This window comes from Chenopodium quinoa, unplaced genomic scaffold (genome assembly GCF_001683475.1).
Source record: "Chenopodium quinoa cultivar QQ74 unplaced genomic scaffold, ASM168347v1, whole genome shotgun sequence".
Lineage (NCBI taxonomy): Eukaryota > Viridiplantae > Streptophyta > Magnoliopsida > Caryophyllales > Amaranthaceae > Chenopodium > Chenopodium quinoa.
Genome location: NW_018742204.1, coordinates 10900299 through 10923981, shown reverse-complemented (window position 1 = coordinate 10923981; position 23683 = coordinate 10900299). Strand labels below are relative to the sequence as shown.

The 23683-nt window shown below is 36.6% G+C and overlaps 1 protein-coding gene and 1 long non-coding RNA gene across 2 annotated transcripts; both read left to right on the top strand.

The window, feature by feature from the left end:
* The first annotated feature begins 8067 nt into the window (after positions 1-8067).
* Positions 8068-8634, top strand: LOC110724573 (uncharacterized mitochondrial protein AtMg00810-like). Its single transcript, XM_021904017.1, has 2 exons — positions 8068-8332; positions 8435-8634. The coding sequence occupies exons 1-2, from the start codon at positions 8068-8070 to the stop codon at positions 8632-8634; spliced, it is 465 nt and encodes a 154-aa protein (XP_021759709.1).
* Positions 8635-10834: 2200 nt separating this feature from the next.
* LOC110716767 lies at positions 10835-11838 on the top strand. The gene is made up of 2 exons (XR_002510597.1): positions 10835-11227; positions 11662-11838. It is a non-coding gene; the product is annotated as an uncharacterized LOC110716767 (long non-coding RNA).
* The last annotated feature ends 11845 nt before the right edge of the window (positions 11839-23683 follow it).

The window sequence follows — 23683 nt, the reverse complement described above, 5'->3', positions numbered from 1 at the left end:
ATATCTGTGTGTGTGTGTGTGTGTGTAAATAAATATAATTTCGTAGGTCGGTAATTAATTTTTTTTTAAACAACTTCAGGTTTTGAAATGTATTTTTTTTGTCGATTCATTATAAACAAAATTCAGGTTTGGAAATGCATTTTTTATCAAAAATTTCTGGCTGGTTGGAAGGTCGTTCCGACGGAATTTTTCCTCGCAAACTAAAAATTCCGACGGACTTTTTCCTCACAAATATAAAATTCCGACGGAATTTTTCCTCACAAATATATAATTCTGACGGAAATTTTCCTCGCAAACAAAAAATTCCGACGGAATTTTTCCTCGCAAATAATTTTTTCCGACGGAATTGTTCTGCACAACCTTAAAATTCCGACGGAATTTTTCGTCGCAAAATATATTTTCCGACAGAAAATTCCGTCGGAAAATATATTTTCCGACGGATAATTCCGTCGGAATTTTAAGGTTGCGACGGATGTTTTTCCGTCGAAAAATTGCGACGGACCTTAAGTTAAAGTCAAATCAAATTCCGACAAAGTTGTTTCCGTCGTAATTTCCGTTGGAAATGAGGTTTACGACGGAAATTCCGTTGGAAAATGACCAATTTCCTACAAAGTGTTTTCCGACGGATATTGGATGAGTTTCGACGAATTTTTTCCGCCGCAATTCTGTTGTTTTCTTGTAGTGTTCAACCACAAACCAGCAAAAGTCGTCTCCTTGGCAACCGCTCTCAAAACATCATCAGAAAGACATAATTGAATTGCCGAAAGAGCCTTCAAATCGATCTCCTCCCACGTATCCACCGTCATGCCCGAAGGCTTTTTGAATACACCTTCAAGAGCATTGTGACAGCCACTTTGAACCAAGATGGCTTTCATCTTCAATTGCCATAGGCCAAAATTCAATTGCCTATCGAATTTCTCAATGTCAAATTTCATTGGCATAGTTTAATCAAACTAATCTATAAACACCTAAACCTTAATACCTTAAAACCTTGGCTCTAGATACCACTTGTTAGGAAATAAGGGTGTAATTGTGTTTTATTAATGCGGAACAAGTCAATGAAATTAAGGATGAGAAAAATAATAAAGAAGATACACAAAGAACACAAGGATTTACGTGGTTTGGTCAAAATAGACCTACATCCACGGGTGGGGGATACGAGAGCTTCTTCACTATAATGGAGAAAGAAACAAGAGAATAATACAAGGAGTCCTAAATCTAATAACTCAAAAGTTATGATTTATTGATCAACTAAAGGGTCCTTTTATAACACAAGGAAACCCTAATAAAACCCTAAAATTGTTCCCCAAGTATACTCAAATAGCAGTTATAGAAAAGATATAATTTTAGGAAATATTCCATAAATTATCCTAGAATAACCTAACTACCGAGCTATAGCTAGGCAGCTAGCTCATGCCTACCGCAAGTCCTCATAGGGCCGAGCTATAGCTCACTCGCATAGAGCTATAACTCGCAACCTTGTTGCAAATTTCCAGCTTCGTCAGGTTTTCGTAAAACGGTCATAATTTTCTCGTTTCTTATCGGAATTAGGCATGTGACCTATTTTTGGAAACCTCTTGAACCAAGATATCACCTCCAACTTAAATCACCTCAAAATCAGTTGTAGTTTGAGAGATATAAGCGTTCAAAGTCAGCCCTTCTAGATTTTGAGTCACAATTTAACACTCTTCTTTAAAAGAATATATGTAAAAAGTTGTCTATTTCATGTACAGATGTACTCGATCAGGTTCAAAACTAGTACTTATATTCTAATTAATTAGAATACACCTATGTTAATGGACAAGATAAAAAAGTAAAGTAAGTTGTTATTCATCCTATGGCCATATAAATTTAGAATGAAACCTCTATAGACTTTTAAAGTGGAGTCTTTCTTTGTTGGTGAGCGACGACAGGTGCAGCTTAAACCTGTACATCATTTTCTACTTAAAGACAACACATTTTTTGTTTACCAGTTTTACTTTTATTTCACTCTAGATCTCTTATGTCCTACAAAGTTACAGGCTGTAATTAAATTTGTTCATCATTTATGTAAACTCAAAGTGGATATTATCAATTCATGGTTTATGTACTTACAATCTTGTATCCCTTCTTGACTTTCTCATCAATGTAATTACTTGATATTACAATTCAATAAAGTGAGAGAACTTAAATTTGAAAGGAAAATTACACTTAAATAATCTCAACTATAGGCGATTTATCTACAATAATCCCAACTAACGTTTATTTTCTAATAATTCTAACTATGCCCTGAGTTTTCTTCCAGCAGCCCCAGCCGGTCAACACAAAGTCAACGACCTGTTATAGCAGATACCATGACACGTGTCAACACATGATTGGTCAATTTTAAAAAAAAATTAAAAACCATAAAAAAAACCCAAAATCCCAGCCACCCTCTCCCCTACCGCCAAACCTCGCCGGAACCCTAACCACTACCCTCAATCTCGGAAGAAATCGGTCGGCCTTTACCACCCACCCCCAACCCCCTGAAACCGCCCAACGAGCCCTCCCCGACCCCTAAAAGCGAGCCCAACCTCGAATTCGACCACCTTAAAGGGGTAATTGTGGTTTTTTCTCTTCGAGCCCAACCTGTCGATTAGTGGTTTAGGGGTGACTGGTGGTTTTTGGGGTTGGAGGAGGAAGAAGGAGGGGGAGCAGAGCGACAGGCGCTATGGTAGTTCGTCAGGGCGGAGGAGGCTTGAATCCGCGACACCTCGTCGAAAACTGCTGGTTGAATCAAGCAACGGATTCGTGGTAGTTCACTAGTTCATCAAGGCTTGAATCCGCGAGATAGAAGGCGATAAACGATGACTTGACTGGTGGTTGCAGGCTTGCGGCGGAGGATGATGTTAGCTACGCGACTAGGGAAGGGGATGGTTTATCTGGGAATGAAGGGGTGGTTGTTGTGGCCGAAGGGAGGAGGGGTGGCGGGCTAGGCTGATTAGCTGATTTTTATTTATTTTTTTATAATTTTTTAAAATTAAGTCAATCATGTGCTGACATGTGGCATTTAAAAACAAAAAAAAAGGCTTACCATTTCAGCAGGTAACCGGTTTTTTGGGACTGCTGGGGGAAAACTGACCTAATAGTTAGGATTATTAGAAAATAAACGTTAGTTGGGATTATTGTAGGTAAATCGCCCATAGTTGGAATTGTTAAAGTGTATTTTTTTCAATTTAAAATAGATTGGATATGTACGTAAATGTAGTTATTGATGTTTTTGCTGATTGGCATATCTGCATAATTGCAAGATGGCAACAATAATGATAAAATAAAAAAATTTAAAAAAAAAAATTAAAAGAGAAATACAGCTAGTTGACTTTCATAAATTTTAAGGAAATAAAAATCGCATGATGTAGGTGTATTTTTAGATCAAGACATCACTAAGTCACCAAGTACATCTATTTTTTGTAATATTTATTAATTTTTTAATTAATAATTGTAATTACGTACGTAAGTACGTTTACGATTGCGCCAGCCGGATCCATTAGGCTATTCATATTTCTGTGTAGATTAAGAAAAATAAATTTTAAAAGACTTCAATCTTAACAAATCATACAAATAGAAAAGTGGTCAAAATCTATTAACTATTATTAAAATAAAACATTGCTGACATCATCATCTCTTGAATTATCCTACATGTCATTTTCTCATTAAAAAGTTTTCCTCCATTTCTATTAATGATGTCATTAATTATTATTTTAATCCTTTTTCAAAACAATTATTATTTTAATCTATACTATACAATTTTGAATAATAAAAAAATGTTACTCCATAATAACAAACTTATTTCATATGCATGATAACAAAATTATTTCATATGCATAATAACAAAATTATTTAAATTGTGCAATGCACGAGCCTAATCTAGTAAAGAAATAAGTTCCAAGATTTTTTTTTTAAAAAAGGAAAAACGCAATTTTCAAGTTTTTTAAAAAAAAAGGAAAAATGAAAATTAATGATCCCACTTTTGGATTTTCTACCCAAAACAATTATGCCTTTTCGAAATTCCAAAACAATTCCAACTTTGACCCATCTTCAGCTCAAAATGAGCCTTTTACCAACCAGCCTTCTCCACACACCGCCGGCGACCAAATCTGTTCCCCAGCCGACCACCTCCCTCCCCTTCCGGCGTCAACCCACCTCGTCTCCATCAACGACAAACCAACATCAACAACAAACTGTTAAGATATATAATTATCTTATATATCTTTGACCATGTAAATATATTGTTTCCTAGATTAGTGCCTAGTATATTTCGTATATAGCTAATCCCTAGTTTATAGCATTAATTGGTGGCTTACCTTTAACCCTTGTACATTATATATTTTGACAGTAATGCAAAGGAATACGGGCGGATTAGAATTCCTTAATGGTATCAGAGCCTTAGGGTGAAATTTCCGCTGCGCCCTATCTTCTTGTTCTTCTCTGTTCCGCCATTCCTTCTCTGTTCTTTTCTTCCTTCTACCTTTTCTTTTCTTCTCTAAAATCACAGTATAATGTCGGACAACAAGGCTTCCTTTCACCCAGCTTTCACTGTATCTAATATCAAGAGCAACATTCCTATCACTCTTGAGATGGATAATGTTGCATACTCTACTTGGGCGGAACTATTCAAGGTCCACGCTTGATCTCACAAGGTTCTTGACCATATTATTGCTCCGAAAAAGAAGGTTACTACCCCTTCCACCGATGAGGAACAGAAGCGTTGGTTAACATTGGACGCAACAGTTCTTGGGTGGATTTATTCCACAATTTCAAGGGATCTGTTAAACACAATTATTGAACCTGATTCCACGGCGATGGAGGCTTGGGATCGCTTGCGTGACATCTTTCAAGACAATCAGAATTCCCGTGCTGTGGCTCTTGAACATGAGTTTTGTAACACTCATATGGAGGATTTTCCTAACGCTTCGGCGTATTGTCAACGGCTTAAGAGCCTCTCCGATCAATTGAAGAATGTCGGGGCCCCGGTGGATAATAATCGCCTTGTTCTTCAATTGGTTTCCGGTCTTACTGAGCCATACAAAGGCGTGGCTACTTTGATTCGGCAAAGTAATCCCCTTCCTCAGTTTTATCAAGCTCGTTCCATGTTAACGCTCGAAGAAGCAGGTTTGACGAAGAAGGCGGCAGCGGCTACGGCTATGGTGGCTGGGTCCTTGCGTGACTCTGATTCGGGGGGTGAAACCGGGTCTTCACGCAACAAGAATAAAAATCAGAAAAAAATGGTACCCGCAAGCAGTCTGGGAGTGGTGGTCGTGGCTCCGGCAACGATGGATAGCAGTCCGGCGGCGGTCAAAACTCCGGCGGTGGTCGGGGTAACCAGGGACAGCAGCAACAGGGGTGGAGTGGTCCTCCTTCGTGGCAGCAGCAGTGTGCTTGGGGTTGGGCTCCTTGGGCAGGCCCGCCATGTCCATTTCCAAATCAGGGGTGGGCTCCTCGCACTCAAGGCCCATTGCGACAACAGCAGCAGTCTGGGCTTTTAGGCCCACGTCCTCAGCAGTCCTATGCAGTGTCCCAGCAGCCCATGTCCTATGTCCCGACCAATGTTGAATCAGCTGTGCACATTATGACATTGAGCCAACCCGATCCGTCGTGGTATATGGACACCGGTGCAACCTCACACATGACATCCTCTAACGGTAATCTCTCACCTTATTTTAAATTAACCTTTATCCACTCACTAGTACTTTCTCAAGTTCTACTCCATCAACCTTTACTGCTTTAGCTTCTCCTTTTTGGCATGATCGTTTGGGTCATCCGGGTTCTCCTATTTTAAAGACTCTTAGTCGTAATAAAAGCATTGAATGTATTCATAATTCTAATGCTAGTGTTTGTCATTCTTGTGTACTTGGAAAACATGTTAAGTTGCCTTTTCTATCTTCTAATTCCAATACTTCTATGCCTTTTGATATTTTTCATAGTGATCTATGGTCATCTCCTATTTTGAGTTCATCGGGACATTGTTATTATATGCTTATTTTGGATGATTATTCGAATTTTTTGTGGACTTTTCCTTTAGCAAAAAAATCGGATGTGTATGATAAAGTATTAGCCTTTCAAGCATTAATTTGTACCCAATTTGAACAACCTATTAAGACTTTCCAATGTGATAATGGGCGGGAATATGATAATGGACCTTTTTGGGCATTATGTGAGTCTAATGGCATGTCTTTTCGTCTTTCTTGTCCACATTTTTCATCACAAAATGGAAAGGTCGAGAGAAAAATTAGATCATTAAATAATATCATTCGCACTCTCCTTGCACATGCATCTCTACCTCCATCATTTTGGCACCATGCATTGCAAATGGCAACTTATCTTCACAACATTCTTCCAAGTAAATTGCTAGAGTATAAGTCTCCTCTCCAAGTTCTTTACCAAAGGAAACCGTCTTATTCTCATTTACGTGTCTTTGGGTGTTTGTGTTACCCCCTATTTCTGTCCACGAGTATTAACAAGCTCCAACCTCGATCGACACCTTGTGTTTTTTTAGGGTATCCACCGAATCATAGGGGTTACAAATGTTATGATTTATCTTCTAATAAAATCATTATTTGCTGGCATGTTATTTTCGATGAAACGGTTTTTCGCTTTGCTAAATTGCACACACCATCATCACATACTTATGATTTCTTAGATGAGGGTCTTAACTCTTATGTAATCCACCACTTGAGCCAAACAAATCAGCCCATACCGCCTCCCACACAGCAGACTGGGCCGATAGTCACTTCTGGCACAGCTCTTTCCCCACCTTCCTCACCTCTTTCACCTGGGCCACTGCCATCAAGCCCAGTTCTCCCTTCACCCACGGCCTCCTCTCATATTCTTCCTAGCAGCGCTGTTGGGCAGAATAGGGTGCACGTGGACTGTGGGCCTGTTCACTTAGCCACGGCCCACTTGCATCCTACCCAACCAGCGACCCAATCTACCACTTCTGCTCCTAGTCCACAATTTCAGCTTCCACATCCCACTCCACCTCCTTCTATTGTCACACGTAGCGAAAATGGTATTGTAAAACCAAACCCGAAATATAAAAATTTCAATGCTATGGTTTCTAGTGTAACAAAGTCCCCTCTCCCTCGTAACCCCATTTCTGCTTTACGTGACCCGAATTGGAAATTGGCTATGGATGATGAATTTAATGCTCTTATTAAAAATAAGACGTGGGAGTTGGTGCCCCGTCCGCCTGATATTAATGTTATTCGTTCTATGTGGATTTTTACTCATAAGGTGAAATCTGACGGTTCTTTTGAGAGGCATAAAGCCCGTCTTGTAGGTGATGGCAAAACACAACAGGTTGGCGTTGATTGTGGGGAGACTTTTAGTCCGGTGGTCAAATCGCCTACCATCCGTACTGTTCTTAGCCTGGCTTTGTCTAAAGCTTGGAAAATTCATCAGCTTGATGTTAAGAATGCTTTTTTGCATGGTGAGCTTAATGAGACGGTCTATATGCATCAACCTCTTGGTTTCCGTGATAAGGTTCATCCTGATTATGTATGATTGCTGCGGAAATCATTATATGGTCTTAAACAGGCACCCAGGGCTTGGTATAAGCGATTTGCTGATTTTGTTACTTCTATTGGTTTTACTAATAGCAAGAGTGACAATTCTCTCTTTATTTACCGTGATGGCTCGAATGTGGCTTATTTATTGCTATATGTTGATGACATTATTCTTACAGCTTCGTCTAATGTTCTAAGGCGTTCTATTATTGCTCTTCTTAGCAAGGAATTTGCTATGAAGGATTTGGGTCTTCTAAATTATTTTCTTGGCATTGCTGTGACAAGGCATAAGGGTGGATTATTTTTGTCACAACGCAAGTATGCTGAGGAGATTATTGACAGGGCCGGGATGAGTTCGTGAAAATCTTCGGCCACTCCTGTTAAGGCAAAGCCGAAAATCAGTGCTTCGGGTTCCCCTTTTGCAGATCCCTCCTTATATCGTAGCCTTGCTGAGGCGCTACAATATCTTACTTTTACAAGGCCGGATATTTCTTATGCTGTGCAACAGGTATGCTTGCATACGTATGATCCGAAAGACACTCATATGGCTGATCTCAAACGCATAATTCGGTATGTACAGGGTACTATTGACCATGGTTTGCATCTTTATCCATCTTCTATTTCTACACTTGTATCATATACAGATGCTGATTGGGGTGGGTATCCTGATACAAGACGTTCCACATCTGGATATTGTGTGTTTTTGGGTGACAATTTGATATCTTGGTCATCTAAACGACAGGCTACTCTCTCAAAGTCTAGTTGTGAAGCAGAGTACAGAGGTGTGGCCAATGTGGTTTCAGAGTCATGTTAGCTTCGTAATTTGTTGTTGGAGTTACATTGCCCGATTAAAAAGGCAACCTTGGTTTATTGTGACAATGTGAGTGCTATTTATCTTTCGCGTAATCCAGTGCATTATCAGCGTACCAAGCATATTGAGATGGACATCCTTTTCGTACGTGAAAAGGTGGCTAGAGGTGAAGTGCGAGTCCTCCATGTTCCGTCTAGGCACCAAATTGCGGACATTTTTACAAAAGGACTACTCCGGGTATTATTTGAAGATTTCAGAGATAGTCTAAGTGTTCGTCCTCCTCCTCCCGCTTTTGACTAAGGGGGTGTGTTAAGATATATAATTATCTTATATATCTTTGACCATGGAAATATATTGTTTCCTAGATTAGTGCCTAGTATATTTCGTATATAGCTAATCCCTAGTTTATAGCATTAATTGGTGGCTTACCTTCAACCCTTGTACATTATATATTTTGACAGTAATGCAAAGGAATACGGACGGATTAGAATTCCTTCACAAACAATCCCAAAATTCCTCCTAAAACATGGGCAATCAGCCCAATCATGGAAAATTGGAAATAAAAGAAAAGCAAAAGAAAGACTTATAGTATTAATTTTGGAGTTTTTACCCTCGATTATTACAAATTATCTCATCAACTTAAAATTTTTATTAATTGGATCATTTGAAGAATTGTATGATTAATACGATTTTGTGTGATTTGATAGAATGATGGTCTGATCGATAGAGTTGCAGCAGTAGCTTGCTTAATGCGGCTTCTTTGTCGGTGGTGATGGTTACAGTGCAGTGCAGTAGTTGAACCACTTGCTTAATGCGACAGTTGAAGTGCAGGTTGGATGGGTGGAGTTATATATGGTTGTCGTTGGCTGGACGTGTGTTTTTGCGGGTGGGATTGTGTGCGGGTTTGGAGAAGGCCAGGGGTGGTGGGCTACTGGTAAACTGTACGGAAGAACAGGGTGGGGGATCGAGGTTAGGAGAGAGAATGAAGGGTGGTGGGTGGAGTTAAGGTGGTGATGTGGTGGTGCTTATCGAAGGGCAGTTGTGGTTATGGTGGTGTGCTAAGGTGGAGATGGGATATTGAAAAAAAATAAAAATAAAAATGAAAATGTAAAAAACAAAAATAATTTAACATGTTAAACAGGTTATAGGTTAAAAGGCTCATTTTGATCAGATGAGGGTCAAAAGTGGGATTGTTTTGGGATTTTGAAATGAGCAGAAAACCCAAAGATGTCCGGGCTTGTTTGGCATTAGATTTGGTTTTGAGTTTCCTGTTTTTTTGAAAACTAAAAACCAAAAACAGGAAATAAGAAAAAGGTGTTTCTACTTTTCTATTATCAGTTTTCAAAATTATTATAATTTTAATAAGTTTATATAATTTTTGATTCATTATGGGACTCATATCATATACTTTTAGAAAACAAAAAACCAAAAAACAGAAAACCACAGCAATGCCAAACGAACTCGAATTATTAGTTTCCATTTTTCCTAAAAGAAATCGAGGATAAGTCTCTTATGATCTTATCAAGTCAGATACGGAGTAACACCTAACACTTTATTCATAGATTTGCTAAAAAAAAAAGGTTATAATCGTAGACTTTTGAATCATAGAGTGCAACTCTTGACGCATAGGCCCTATGTATTAAGGATGCAAATAGGATGTCATTTTTGTAAATAATGGGAATATGAGGGTGGAAAATATGAGGACAAAAAGTGTCACTACATGCATAATGGTACATAAAAAGTACTATTAAAATAGCTTATATTTTAATGATACATTATACATGTATAGTAGTACACAAAAATGTACCACTGTACCAAAACAAGAGAGAAAATGTACCACCGAACCCCATATTACCCTCCTATGCACATGCCAAATACATAGGCCCTATACGCCTAGATGCATCCTTAGAAGCTTACTATGGAGCATAACGTCGCACAATTGTGATAGCCACCCATTATCTTGTAACGTTACACAACATGAAAGAATCTTTCATTGTGAAATGTTACACAAAATAAATAAGATGACTTCAAAGTTTCAAAGTCAATAAATATCAAATATATACGGATTTAACTACTTGAAATTTACAAACTCTTAAATAGACCTGGTTCACATTAATATATTGTAGACCACTAATAGTATAATTACGAACTATGGTCATTTAACTCATTTTATTAATAAAAAAAAGGTCACTATGTTAAAATAATGGTTATTATGTTAAAATAAAAGTAATTGTGTTTTTATAAAGATCATAAGAGATTATTTTTTTTAATAAAAATTTTAAAATAGTGGTCAATATGAATAATATAGGTACTAGGTTAAAATTAGGATCATAACGTCATACTTCAGGTATGAAACAATATTAAAAATCACACAAATTTTATTGAAGGTTATTATGTTAAAATTAAAGTTACACTAGTAGAAAATTACAAAAAGGTACCAAGCTATGCTCACCGGTTTTTGGGGAAAAAATGGGCGGGATTTAAGTGAAATGATAAAGCCACCGGTTCAAACTGAACCGGTGGGGAAAATATTAATCCCACTAGTTTTGAACCGGTGGCAATGTTAAAAAAAATCGCTCTTTTATAAACCCTAAGCAAGCCTCTCCTATCTCCCCTTACTCTCCTGCCTCTTTCTCTCTCCTCTCAGCTCGCCTCTCAGCTCGCCTCTCCTGCCTCCTTCATTCTCCTGATCTCTTCGTTTGATCTACTCCTTCTCATCTCCTTCCTAAGCCCTCCTCATAGGCCCCTACATTGCACTTCAAGCTCGTCCCTTCTCTCCCTCGATCTACTTCTCTTTCCCCTCATAGCCCACCACCGTCAACGCCACTAACCACCACCACGAAGACTAACCATTTTTCGCACCTTCATGGTTTTGTATGGTCGAATAATGAAGGTATGTGTCTTTTTTAATAAAAAAAAAAATCGAGTTTCTGGGTTTAATTATATGAGGTTATGGTTTCTGGGTTTAATTATTCATGTTAAATGCCTTGATTTTTTTTTGGGGGTTTTAAGCCGATTTTTCTTGGTTTAATTGATTTTGAATTTTTCTGAATTTTTTAGTTTTTTTAGCCGATTATTTGGGTTTTTTTTTTTTTTTTTTTTTTGTTTAATTGATTGTTCTATTTTACTTGATTTTCTAGTAGATATTATTGTATTTCGGATTGTTTTTTAATTAATTTCGGACTGATTTCTGGGTTTTTTTTTTTTTTGGAATCTTCTGGGTGTAATTGATTTTTGAACTGTTGGGTTTAACCGTTTAATTGATTTTTTTAAAAAATTTAATTTATTGTGGGTTTTTATTAATTTTGGTGTCCAAATTGGATGCAGGTTCATATAGCAAAAGGATTCAAGATGTTGATTTTGGAAATTCGATTTTGCAGTTTTTTTTTTTTAAATTGTAAAATACTGTAATAATTCATTTGATGAATATATCGTTGTCTCACATTTTTTAAGTGAAAAAGCATATTATTGGCATTTTTTTGATGAATATATCGTTGATGAATATATTGTTGCTGTTTTTTAATATCGTTGTCTGACATTTTTAAGTGAAAATAGAAAAAAAAAATTTGGACACTTTTGGCACCAGTTAACTGAATTTATTTTTTTTAAAAGTGGGTGCCTATTATTGCCACCGGTTAACCGATGGCAATGTGTGTTATTGCCACCGATTTTGAACCGGTGGCTTTTTATACAAGTATTGCCACCCCCCAAATGGCCTAACGGTTCAAAACCGGTGGCAGTTAGGGGTTTTGAACCGGTGGCAATCATCTTGTTTCTACTAGTGTTACTAAATTTAATATAGGGTCACTATGTTTAATAAAAAGCCAATTGCGCACGTGAAGAAATTCGGGCTCACAATAATATTATTGTGAATTAGGTTCACATACACAAGTTTTTCTGCTTGAAATTTGACCCAAAAAGAAAACAACCTAATTGAAATTAATGGTAATAAAAAAATAGTTATAACAAACTTAAGTTTTCATATGTGGTTGTTCACATGTGGTCGGGATTACTCGGTTATTATTGTTTTGATGTGTATCCGTCGATCACATGGTGTGGCCAATAACACAAAAAAACGCACTGAACAAGTTAAATTAATTTAACTTTTTTTAGTTTATATTACAATTAAGGGCTTATTCCCTTCACCATATTTCAAATAATATTCTAAAACTAGGTTTAAGGTTTTACTTTCTTAAACTTAGCAAAAATAATTTCACTTTAGCAAAAGTAAGGGTATGCAATAAAAATCATTTAATATTTTACATATACATGAAGCTATGAAGTATGACTGCGGATATTCTTCTAGACTTATTTTTAGGTCATTTTACTTTATCTACTAGTACCTCTGTTTTTTATTATTTGACACGTTTTGACTTTAGCACTATTCACACATCTCCCTTTGACTATATTTTGTGCTTCATATGTGAAGAAAAATATACTCACAATGTATATTTTTAAAATATCAACTTTTTATAATTTTTGCTTATCGCTAATTAAAGATATTAATGATTGAAATTGTGCATTGGCAAACATGACTAAAAAACGTATCAATTAAAAAGGAAGTGAAGAAGTATAATAATTACTATTAATTCAATTTATATTAATTAGGTTCAATGCGATTTGATCAGCTTAAAAGAACAGTGTTAACTTAGCTTCTTCTTTTTTTCGTTAAAACAGAAGAAACTCTTTTGTTAGAATGATGAAGCGAAATAAAATTCTTTGTATCTTAACAACAACAACGTTTTTTTTTTTTTTTTTTTATTTTTTTTTTTTTTTTGTGAAAAACAGCAACAACGTTTTTGTTATATTACGAAATATATATACTCTAATTAGTATATCTTAGCTTATATAAAATCAACATGTAAAACTGTAACAGAAAATGTTCAGCTCAAGTTATTTAAGTTGGTATCAACTTGTAAAAAAAATAATCAGATCAGTCTTATCTTATAAATTATGTTTATTTATTGTTAAATATCTGTAGAGAAAATACAAGTTAATCTTCATGATAAATAGAAAAACGTTTATCTAGTGCCATTTTTGTAAAAAAATTAAAAACTTTTGTCAAATGAGAACCCTAGTAATGTTGATTTATTTACAGAAACACCATGATGACTAGGATTTTATATTGATTTATTTACGGAATTGCCACTAGATAAACGTTTTTTGTTCATCATGAAGATGAATTGGGGCTCCCTCATATCTTTAATTTCGTAATTTAAAAATTATTAATTTTTTTATATAAAAAGTATATATTTAATTTGCTAATAATTTCATCAATCTTAAAGATTAATGTAAAAATTAGATTATAAATTGGTCAAATTTGAAAATTAGATTAAATCAAATCAAAATTTAATCAATCTTACATATTAATGTACAACCTTATCTAGCGACATTTGATTTGAAAAACATGTTAAGGCAAATCTTAGTTGGGATGATCTAGGAATTTGCTTAGGGATTAAAGGGTAATAACAATCAAACCTTTATCATTAAACACAATGACCAAGAACAATAGTAAATCAATAAACAAACGATATTAATATAAAAGAAAGAGTTTAAAGATACAATACTGAGTAAGGACGGACTTCTTGAATAGAAGGGACACAATTCCGAGAGAACTTATGAGATATATTACTTGTATTAATGTATTAGTGAGCGTATGAGAGTATTACAATGTCTAATTTTTCTATCTATACCTAGGAGAAGTTAGGGTTACAAAGATATCAAAATATATTCAAACGGGGGAAGATCTTCTTGCTTTCATTCTTCTTTCCTTGCTCAGCAGGTGTATTTTTGGCATGTAATCGCGTAATTAATCTTTTGATTCTCTTGTTATACTTGTATCAATCAAGTCATTTGCTTGATTCTTGATGTTTCTTGAATGCTTGGTTGTGCGTTACAGTTAATGGATTGCTTAGTAAAACAGGCCCTAAAATTGCCCCTAATTTTAATGTTCAAGTATTGAAGATGAAAATTACCAAAACTGTCGTTAGAAGTATTTTGAAATTTTTGGAAGTTATTTTACAACAGGTAACAAAAATAAGGAAGTGGGGTGTTGGTTTTAAGGCAAGTGTTTCGATAACTTTGCAGGGCAGTTTATTTCTCTGTTGTATTTATTGGGTGTGCAGGCTTCCATCAAATCACTTCACTCTTTGCCCCAATTTTGAACTTCCCTCGCAGGTATTTTCTCTTTCTTCTCTATTTTCTATGTTTTGCTTTCTTCTATTTTCTTCACGTTTTCTATGATGAGTGAGTCGGTGAAAGTGGTGTTTTCTAGGGTTGAGGAAGGCGTGAAGAAACCAATTTTTGTTGCACATAATATTTTTCATGCTAAGGATGTTTATTCTTCTCATCTGACGAAGGACAATGTTAGGAAAATTGCTACTACTGCGTGTTTTCCTGATGGGGTGGCGGTGAGGATCCATTCTTCTAGGGAGAGGGCAGATTGGACTTCCCCTAGTTGGGTGTGTTTCTTTGACTATCCTTTCGTGATTGGGCACACTTTTCCCTTTTCTTTTCTTGTTCGCCAATTTCTTTCTAAGGTTAGGGTTTCGCCTTGCCAATTTTTGCCCCTAGAGAATTTTTCGAATTCTTGATCTGTTAAGTACAAAATTGGGTATTTCTTTGGATGTAAGGGATCATTGCTATCCTTATACTATTAGGACTAGTAGCAAAGGTCGATTTGGTCTTCGTTTGAAGAAGGGTGTTGATCCTTTGGTGACGGATTTGGAGAAGGCCTTTGATAAGAAGTGGTATCATAGTTTTTCTTTGTAAGAATTGATTCCTTGGGTGAAGACATTGACTTCTTGATTGAATTTATTGAGGCCGAAGGTATTTTTAATTTTTGTTTCTATGTTGCTTTCCTTCTTTGTTGATTTGGGCTAATCTGCGTGGTTTTTGTAGTTAGCAAGTTGAAGCAGCACGTCCAGTTACAATCTTTGATTGCTCAGTTGTATGAGTTAAGTGCAGACGAGAGGTCGACCATTAAGTTAACACAACCAGAATCAATTGTGCATATTGAGTATTTGGATGATTTGATTCTGATAAAGAAGTTGCCCTTGCCATGTCTCAAGGTTTCTTGTTTTTCTTTTTTATTTGTGTGTATTTGGTGAAATGTGGTTGTCTTGTTTGTGTGTTAATTGCCTTACTACGTTATGTACTCTTTGTAGTTTGTGCTACCTTGTTGAATTTGTTTTGTCTTGTCAGCTGTATAATTTGTAGATACTTCTAGATTGTTGAGGTCTCATGACTTGCTTAGTTCCTGACGAGGGGTGGAACTAGGTTGTTGAAACCAATCCTCCCTCGGTCAAACTAAATTTATAAACACTTAACAAACCTATATACTAGTATAGAGGCAAGTCAAGGGTTGAACCCAAAAGAACGGTAATGTTCAAGCACTCGCAATTATGCGCCTAAGCTAGGTCAAAAACAAAGATAGAAGGAGAACACTTACAACTAACAAACAAAGAAATTAAACAAATAAAGCACTAGGAAGGGGATCAACAAGTAATCATGACAATTGTAGCAACTCGGAAATACATGCTGCAAGTCAATGGTTGTGAAGACTAATGGCAAGCTCAATCAAATTAGTAAACAAGCTATCTCCTAGAGGTCAAACTAGCGCCAACTACGAGAGACTCTAACTAGGAACATCACTAATCAAGCTCAATCGACAATTGCAAGCTACAAATCAATGGTCCGTATCAAGACTCACAATGCAATCTAGCATAATTATCAAGGCCTAATCGAATTACACACATGCAAACTTACATTAATCACTTTAATCTCAACAATTAATTAATACAATCCCCAAATTAAGCACAATCAATCAATCATACAAGTTTCACCCAATTCCTAGCAAACAGCTACTCTAACATCATCATCTAATCAACTAACAACTAAAGAAATCAAGAATCAACAATATATGAAGAACGACTACACTAATCAACAATCAAACATCAAAATCAAACCAACAAATATGAAATCAAACAAAGCAATAAAATCAGATAGAGTTAAGAATGCTCATTGATAATAGAGAAGATCTCCAACATAATTGTCACCATTGAATTTTCAATATCTCAATCACCATTGAAATTCCTCACTTTCTCTCTCTAAAATCTACTCCTAAACTAACCCTAAAACTAGAGAGAGAAGCTCTCAACTAAGCTAAAATTATGATCAAAATCTAAAATTAAACTTATTCGAAACTTGCCCCAAAATTCAGGTTTACAAAGGTATTTATAGAGGCGCGAAAACAAAACCGAGCAAACAAATACCCAAGAAGGTGCGCCCTCGCTGCAGGGGAGGCGCGCCTGTGCTGCAGAGGTGGCGCGCCCGCGCATGTTGGTGGCGTGCTCGCGCATCTCTTGGTTTCTTTGATCTTCTCGTGGCTTCGTGCGTTCGCTAAGGTCTTCGAATGAACGCACAATCATGATGATGATGAACACTAAGTGAGGCAGTCCCAAAAGCACATGATTGTGGGTTCAACACCCCAGGCCATATTCATGAGAGCACGGCTTGAGAGCGCAATAGCTAGAACTTGGAGAATCCACTTCCTTGCATCTTGAGCTTTCCAATTGCCATGAGCTTGCTCCAAAAGCTTCCTCTACTTTAGTCAATCACCAATATCAAGACCCGAACCTCGTAAAATACCTACAACCACAAAAATATAGCAAATAAAGGAGAAAAGACTAGAAAAACCATAGAAATGCACAAAAGCTACAAAATAAGAGAGGAAATGACAACGAATCAGATTCGGGCCGGATGTGGCTAAATCCGAATCCGATCCATTTAGTAAATGGACCCTGGACTCGGATCCGAATCCGAGTTCAAATCCGAAAAATCCGAGTCCGAATCTGAAAAATTCGAGTCCGAATCCGATCCGACTCGTAATTTTTGGATCCGAATCTGGTCCGTTTATTCGGACCCCTGAAATGGTCCGAATATTTTTTTTTTATTTTTATTTTTTGTAATGTCATATACCTATAATTGCTTGTATTGTCATACCAATTAAAGTATAAACATAACATATTTAAATAATAAACTAAGTTAAATAACAAAATTTTTCTACAAAACAAGCAAATAATTGTCCCAAGTTATAGAGCATATGCTTATACTCTCGGATTCGGACTCGGATCGGACTCCGTCGGACTTTGCGTAGGGTCCAAGTCCAATCCACCTCCTATTCGGATTCGGATCTATTTTATGGGATTCGGACTAATTTTAAACGGATTTAAATCGGATTTTTTCCCTTCGGATCGGATCGGATTCGAATCAAACTCGGATTAAATTGTCATCCCTAGGTAATACTAAGACCAAAAGCATAAAACTAAGAATTTATTAAGCATGAAAGCCATGAAAAGAGGAAGAAAACAACCTAAATGCTCATCAAATGGGTGCCAATTATGACACCCATCAAATACCCCCAATCTTACCTTTTGCTCATCCTCGAGCAAAACAAAATCAAGGGAGAAATGATGAGCATAATCAAACAAAAAAAGAAGAATAGAAGAGACAAGAATATACACTAACTCACTTTCGTAGGAATCACGGACAATTTTAGCAACTAAAGACAAGGCATTTAAACCCCTAGATCGCCCTAAAGGACGAGTGATGCTCTCGTAAATGTTTCCTAGCTAAGAGATTAACCTATAAATTTCGTAATAATACAAACAAGGCAAAGCATGAAGAAGAAACCAAAATACAAACAAGAAATGCATGAAGGACTTTTCCAAATGTACAAGCATACATGAATGCAAATCTTTCTAAATAAGTAAGAGAATGCACGCGTCAAGATATCCGAGGTTGATTGAAACATAAATATGCTAAGCATAGGAACTAGAGAAACGCAATCCACTTTCATCCCAAACTGACTTACCACATTATCCCTACTAGTCTCATATCTTCCCCTAGTGAGCATCTCAAAAGTTCCACGAAGGAACCGGAAAAAGAGATAATTTTAGGCTACTCGACGTCTTGACAATGCATCCCCTTTCCTTTGGCTTTAACTCATAATGCCCTCCCCCGATATATGACTCAACCTCTAGGTCGAAAGGTCTTTCCCAACGGTTGTAACGTAAGGGAAAAAAGGGTGAGGGTAGGCTTAAAATTTTAAAATTTGGCGGTATTCCTAATTAGTGAAGCAAAGGGTGATCAAACCTTCTCTTCATAACCAAGCAATCGCCAAACAAAAACAAACTAACTCCCCAAAGCTTATTCAAAGCTATAACCACAATCATATATACAAAAAAGCGTAAACGCTTCTCCCCCAAGCTTGAAGGAAGCATTGTCCTCAATGCTTGAAAAGGGGAAAAGAATCACATCAAAATATTTTTTGTTTTTTTTTTTTTTCTTATTTTCACTTTTTTTGTATTTTCATTTCTTTCAAAGCAATTGTCCATGCCTCTTTAACTTAGGACGACTTTTACAAACTTGCATTTGCATTGTCCTTGCCTTTTGTTTTACTTTGGACGACTTTTTCTTTATCCACTTGCCATTATTCACACAAATATCACAACATAAACTTGCTTTCAAGAGAACCAAATATCCAAACTCCTCCACCACAAACTACAATAGTAATGATCAATTGCCTCACAAAAACCAAAAATGGAACAAAAAGAAACAAAAGGCTAAAAGTTCTAAAGATGCGGCTTGAAAAGAAGGGAAAAGGTTCAAATGGTTAGCAAGAAGGCAAATGTAAACCCAATGAACTAAAAAGAAAGAAAATTAACCAATAAAAGAAAAATTACCACCCCGAAAAAATGTCTTTGTCCTCCCTAGATGGCTCAGTCTCGAGTTTGAGAATTATGAGTCAAGATTATATATTACGTCCGCAATAGTCAAGGATCCATGCCGCTCATGCAAATATATGTTGAAGGCTTGAAAAATAATGAACCTTACATGGATGTAGCAAAAACTCACTATTAGTGTCAAATAGACTGTAGGAAGCAACTACCAACATGCCACAAACAAGTAGAATCCGGTTTCATGGTCCCACTAGTTCTAACCAACTACCTTAGCATACTTTATCCTAGAATCAACCAAGCGTACTCTCAAACCGTGCAAACCGTTACCATTAAAGAAGGAAAACATTTAATTATACAAGTCCAAAAGTATTATGTCCAAAGAAAGAACAAAACAAAGATACATTGCAAAATTGCCTTGATAGAAACAAAAATCTTTTGGGGATTTTTCAAAATATAAGAACATGGAAAAGCATATACAAAGGTGCATAGAATATGTGAATCAACATTCCATCAAATATGATAGAATACCCTCCCCCAATCTTGAATGAGACAATACACTCAAACATAAATCATAAAAACCATGGGAGGGGAAAACATGGAGGTCAATCCAACAAACCAAGATATATCCAACAAGTCATCATCCACTTGAGAAAGAGCAAGGAAGGATATTACTGGATATTAAGTGAGTGTAAATACCCACAAATGACCCAATTAAACCTTTCAAAGCTAATTTCCCAAGAATTGAACCTTGCCTTCCATATGCTAGCAAAAATAGGAGTCAACCTTCCTTGATTCTTGATCCAAATCGAAGCACCAAAGTATATCAAGTCATGTACCTAGCAAAAGGCACACAAACATTTCCATGAGAGAAAATCTATTCTAAAAAGCAAATGAAAATCTAATCTAAAGCACGGGTTACTCCCCGAGAAAGGCTTGCTTAAGGTCCAAGCTTGACCGCTCTAGTAAAATAATAATTCAATGCACGCAAGATATTACTATTACACATTTCATATGATAGATGGTAGGCAAATGACAGGAAGAGAACGTGCAACAAGATTGTTGCACGCAAGTGAGGAGGGAGGTTCCAAAAGAAAGAAGAAGGATCAAAAGGAAAAACAAGAAAATAAGAAGAAGGGGGAATAAAAGAATGGAAAGAAAAAGAAAAAGGCAAATCCTCCTCACTAAAATATTTTTGGGTGGCAACATCACCCTTTTCCTCAACAATAGACGAATGAGGGACATTATGATCATCATAGAAAAGGGGGTCCCCAATAGGCTCTTTGAGATAGGAAGGGAGAAAAATAGGGCAAGAAGGGATGTGGTCAAACCTTTGAGAAAAATGGGTATGAGAAATGAGAAAAGGGGTAGCTACTCCCTCAACACAAGGTATCACATCACCAATGAGGGCATGAAAATCATTCATAGAGTCCTCAAATGAAGATCTCTTACAATCTACATCTCCCTCAAGCTTAAAAACTCTAATGGAATCACCCTCATCCTTCTTTGCACCACAAAAAAACCACCTTTCCATCAACTATCTCAAAACCTAAGTCCTCAAAACCGTGCATGAGAGGAGGTAGAGTCATTGTAAACTCATCTAAATCCCAATAAGCTTTCTTGATGAACTCATCCAAAAATCTATAAATTTTCATATGACTCTCACAAAACAAATGGGACATTACCTCAAAAGAGTCTATGTGTTCATAGATTAAAGACTCACAAACATACACTTGAGGCTCATCAAGATGGGAAAGAGGGTTAGGATTTTCAAATTCAATTTCTCTTCATTCTCAACTCTTTCACCATCACTCATATGCTCATCAAAGGTATCCTCACACTCTCTTAGTTGCTCTTAAATATCATTATCATCCTCAACACACACATTGGATTTGAAATTTTCACACACAAGCATCAAAGATGACAATTGACTTTCCAACTCTTCTCTTCTTTTCAAATCTTCATTCAAAACACCCTCACGCTCTCTAATCTTCTCCATTTGGCTCCTTAAAATTTCTATCATTTGTCTCTCCACGGGCCTAAGATTAGGATTCATCTCTAACTTCCTCAAAGATTCATCAATTTGGCTATAGGGGACCAAAGACTCTTCACAAGAGTTTGGAGAATGAAAAGGTGAAGAGGTTTGAGGATCAAGATTAGAAGAAGAGCCACAGCCAAAGGTAGGATCACAATCATTACAAACATGAGAATTTTCATTAAATAGGGGAGTGGGGGCACAATCAATCATATGAGATTTATTAACTTGAGCATGCACCTCATTATCATGAAAATAATTGGAAATAGAATTGGAAGCAATTGTTCTAGGTTCAACTATGGGATCATGTGACATATCATGGGAAATCATGCTAATATAAGAAGAATCAAGACATTGCACATCAATATTGGAATCATGAATACCCCTATTATAAACATTCCTAGCTAACCAAACATAAAAATCCCAAGCATCATCAATTCACAATGCTCTAAATCTACTATTATGCATGCATTCAACTTTATTCCTAGTTTGTTCATTTAAACCAAAATAACAAATCTCATAAGCCTCCCAAAGACTACGACGATTATAGTCAAGAAATCCCTTAAGCCTATTGAAATATTCACAAAAAACTCATTGTTATATTGAGGAAAAGATAGACATGCCATTTTTATACAAAGCAAAAAATCAAATCAAAGAAAAGTATATACATATACCTAGACTCAAGCAATCAAAAACACTCAAAAATAGACATCGTTCCCCGGCAATGGCGCCAATTTGACGAGGGGTGGAACTAGGTCGTTGAAACTAATCCTCCCTTGGTCAAACTAAATTTATAAACACTTAACAAACCTATATACTATTATAGAGGCAAGTTAAGGGTCAAACCAAAAGGAACAGTAATGTTCAAGCGCACTCAATTATGCGCCTAAGCTAGGTCGAAGACAAAGATAAATGGAGAACACTAACAACTAACAAACAAAGAAATCAAACAAATAAAGCACTAGGAACGGGGTTCAACAAGTAATCACAACAATTGTAGCAACTCGAAAATACACGCAAGTCAATGGTTGTGAAGACTAATGGCAAGCTCAATCAAAAGAGTCAACAAGCTATCTCCTAGAGGTCAAACTAGCACCAACTACGAGAGACTCTAACTAGGAGCATCACTAATCAAGCTCAATCGACAATTGCAAGCTACAAATCAATGGTTCGTATCAATGTAGACTCATAATGCAATCTAGCGTAATTATCAAGGCCTAATCGAATTACACACATGCAAACTTCACTTTAATCTCAACAATTAATCAACACAATCCCCAAATTAAGCACAATAAATCAATCAATCATACAAGTTTCACCCAATTCCTAGCAAACAGCTACTCTAACATAATTATCTAATCAACTAACAACTAAAGAAATCAAGAATCAACAATATATGAAGAACAACTACACTAATCAACAATCAAACATCAAAATCAAACCAACAAACATGAAATCAAACAAAGTAATAAAATGAGTTAGAGTTAAGAATTCTTATTGATAATAGAGAAGATCTCCAACACAATTGTCACCATTGAATCTTCAATCTCTCAATCACCATTAAAATTCCCCACTTTCTCTCTCTAAAATCTACTCCTAAACTAACCCTAAAACTAGAGAGAGAAGCTCTCAACTAAGCTAAAATTATGATCAAAATCTAAAATGAAACTTATTCTAAACCTGCTTCAGGGGAGGCGCGCCCGCCCCAACGGGTGGCGCCCGCGCTCGTGCTTTGCGCGCCCGCGCATCTCTGGGTTTCTTCGATCTTCTCGCGGCTTCATGCGTTCGCTAAGTCTTCGAATGAGCGCACAATCATGATGATGATGAACACTAAGTAAGGCAGTCCCAAAAGCACATGATTGTGGGTTCAACACCCCATATTCATGAGAGCACGACTTGATAGCGCAAGAGCTAGAACTTTGAGAATCCACTTCCTTGCATCTTGAGATTTCCAATTGCCATGAGCTTGCTCCAAAAGCTTCCTCCACTTTAGTAAATCACCAATATCAAGACCCAAACCTCGTACAATACCTATAACCACAAAAATAGAGCAAATATAGGAGAAAAGACTAGAAAAACCATAGAAAAAATGCACAAAAGCTACAAAATAAAAGAGGAAAGATAAGACTAAGACCAAATGCATAAAACTAAGCATTTATTAAGCATGAAAGCCATGAAAAGAGGAAGAAAACAACCTAAATGCTCATCAAATGGGTGCCATTTATGACACCCATCAGTTCCTTGTCTATCTTGGATTGCATTAGGTACAAGGCCTCTAAGGTTGGTGAAGATGTTTCTGAGAGAGTGACTGTACTAAAGAAAGCTCCCTTACCTCCTCCACCTCGCTCTTCTGGTCTCAAGAGGAAGTTAGAGATGTCTGCTGATCTTGATGCTAAGACCTTCTCTTATGAGACTTTGGCTCCCTACGCAGATAATCTGTTGTTTTGCTCCTTCAAGGAGCGCCAATCCACGCAGAATTTTGCTAACCTTTCTCAGGAAGCTGTTGTGCAATCTTTCTAGGTATAGTATACTCCCAAAAAAATTCAATAAAACAATGATGAAGGATGACGTGTGT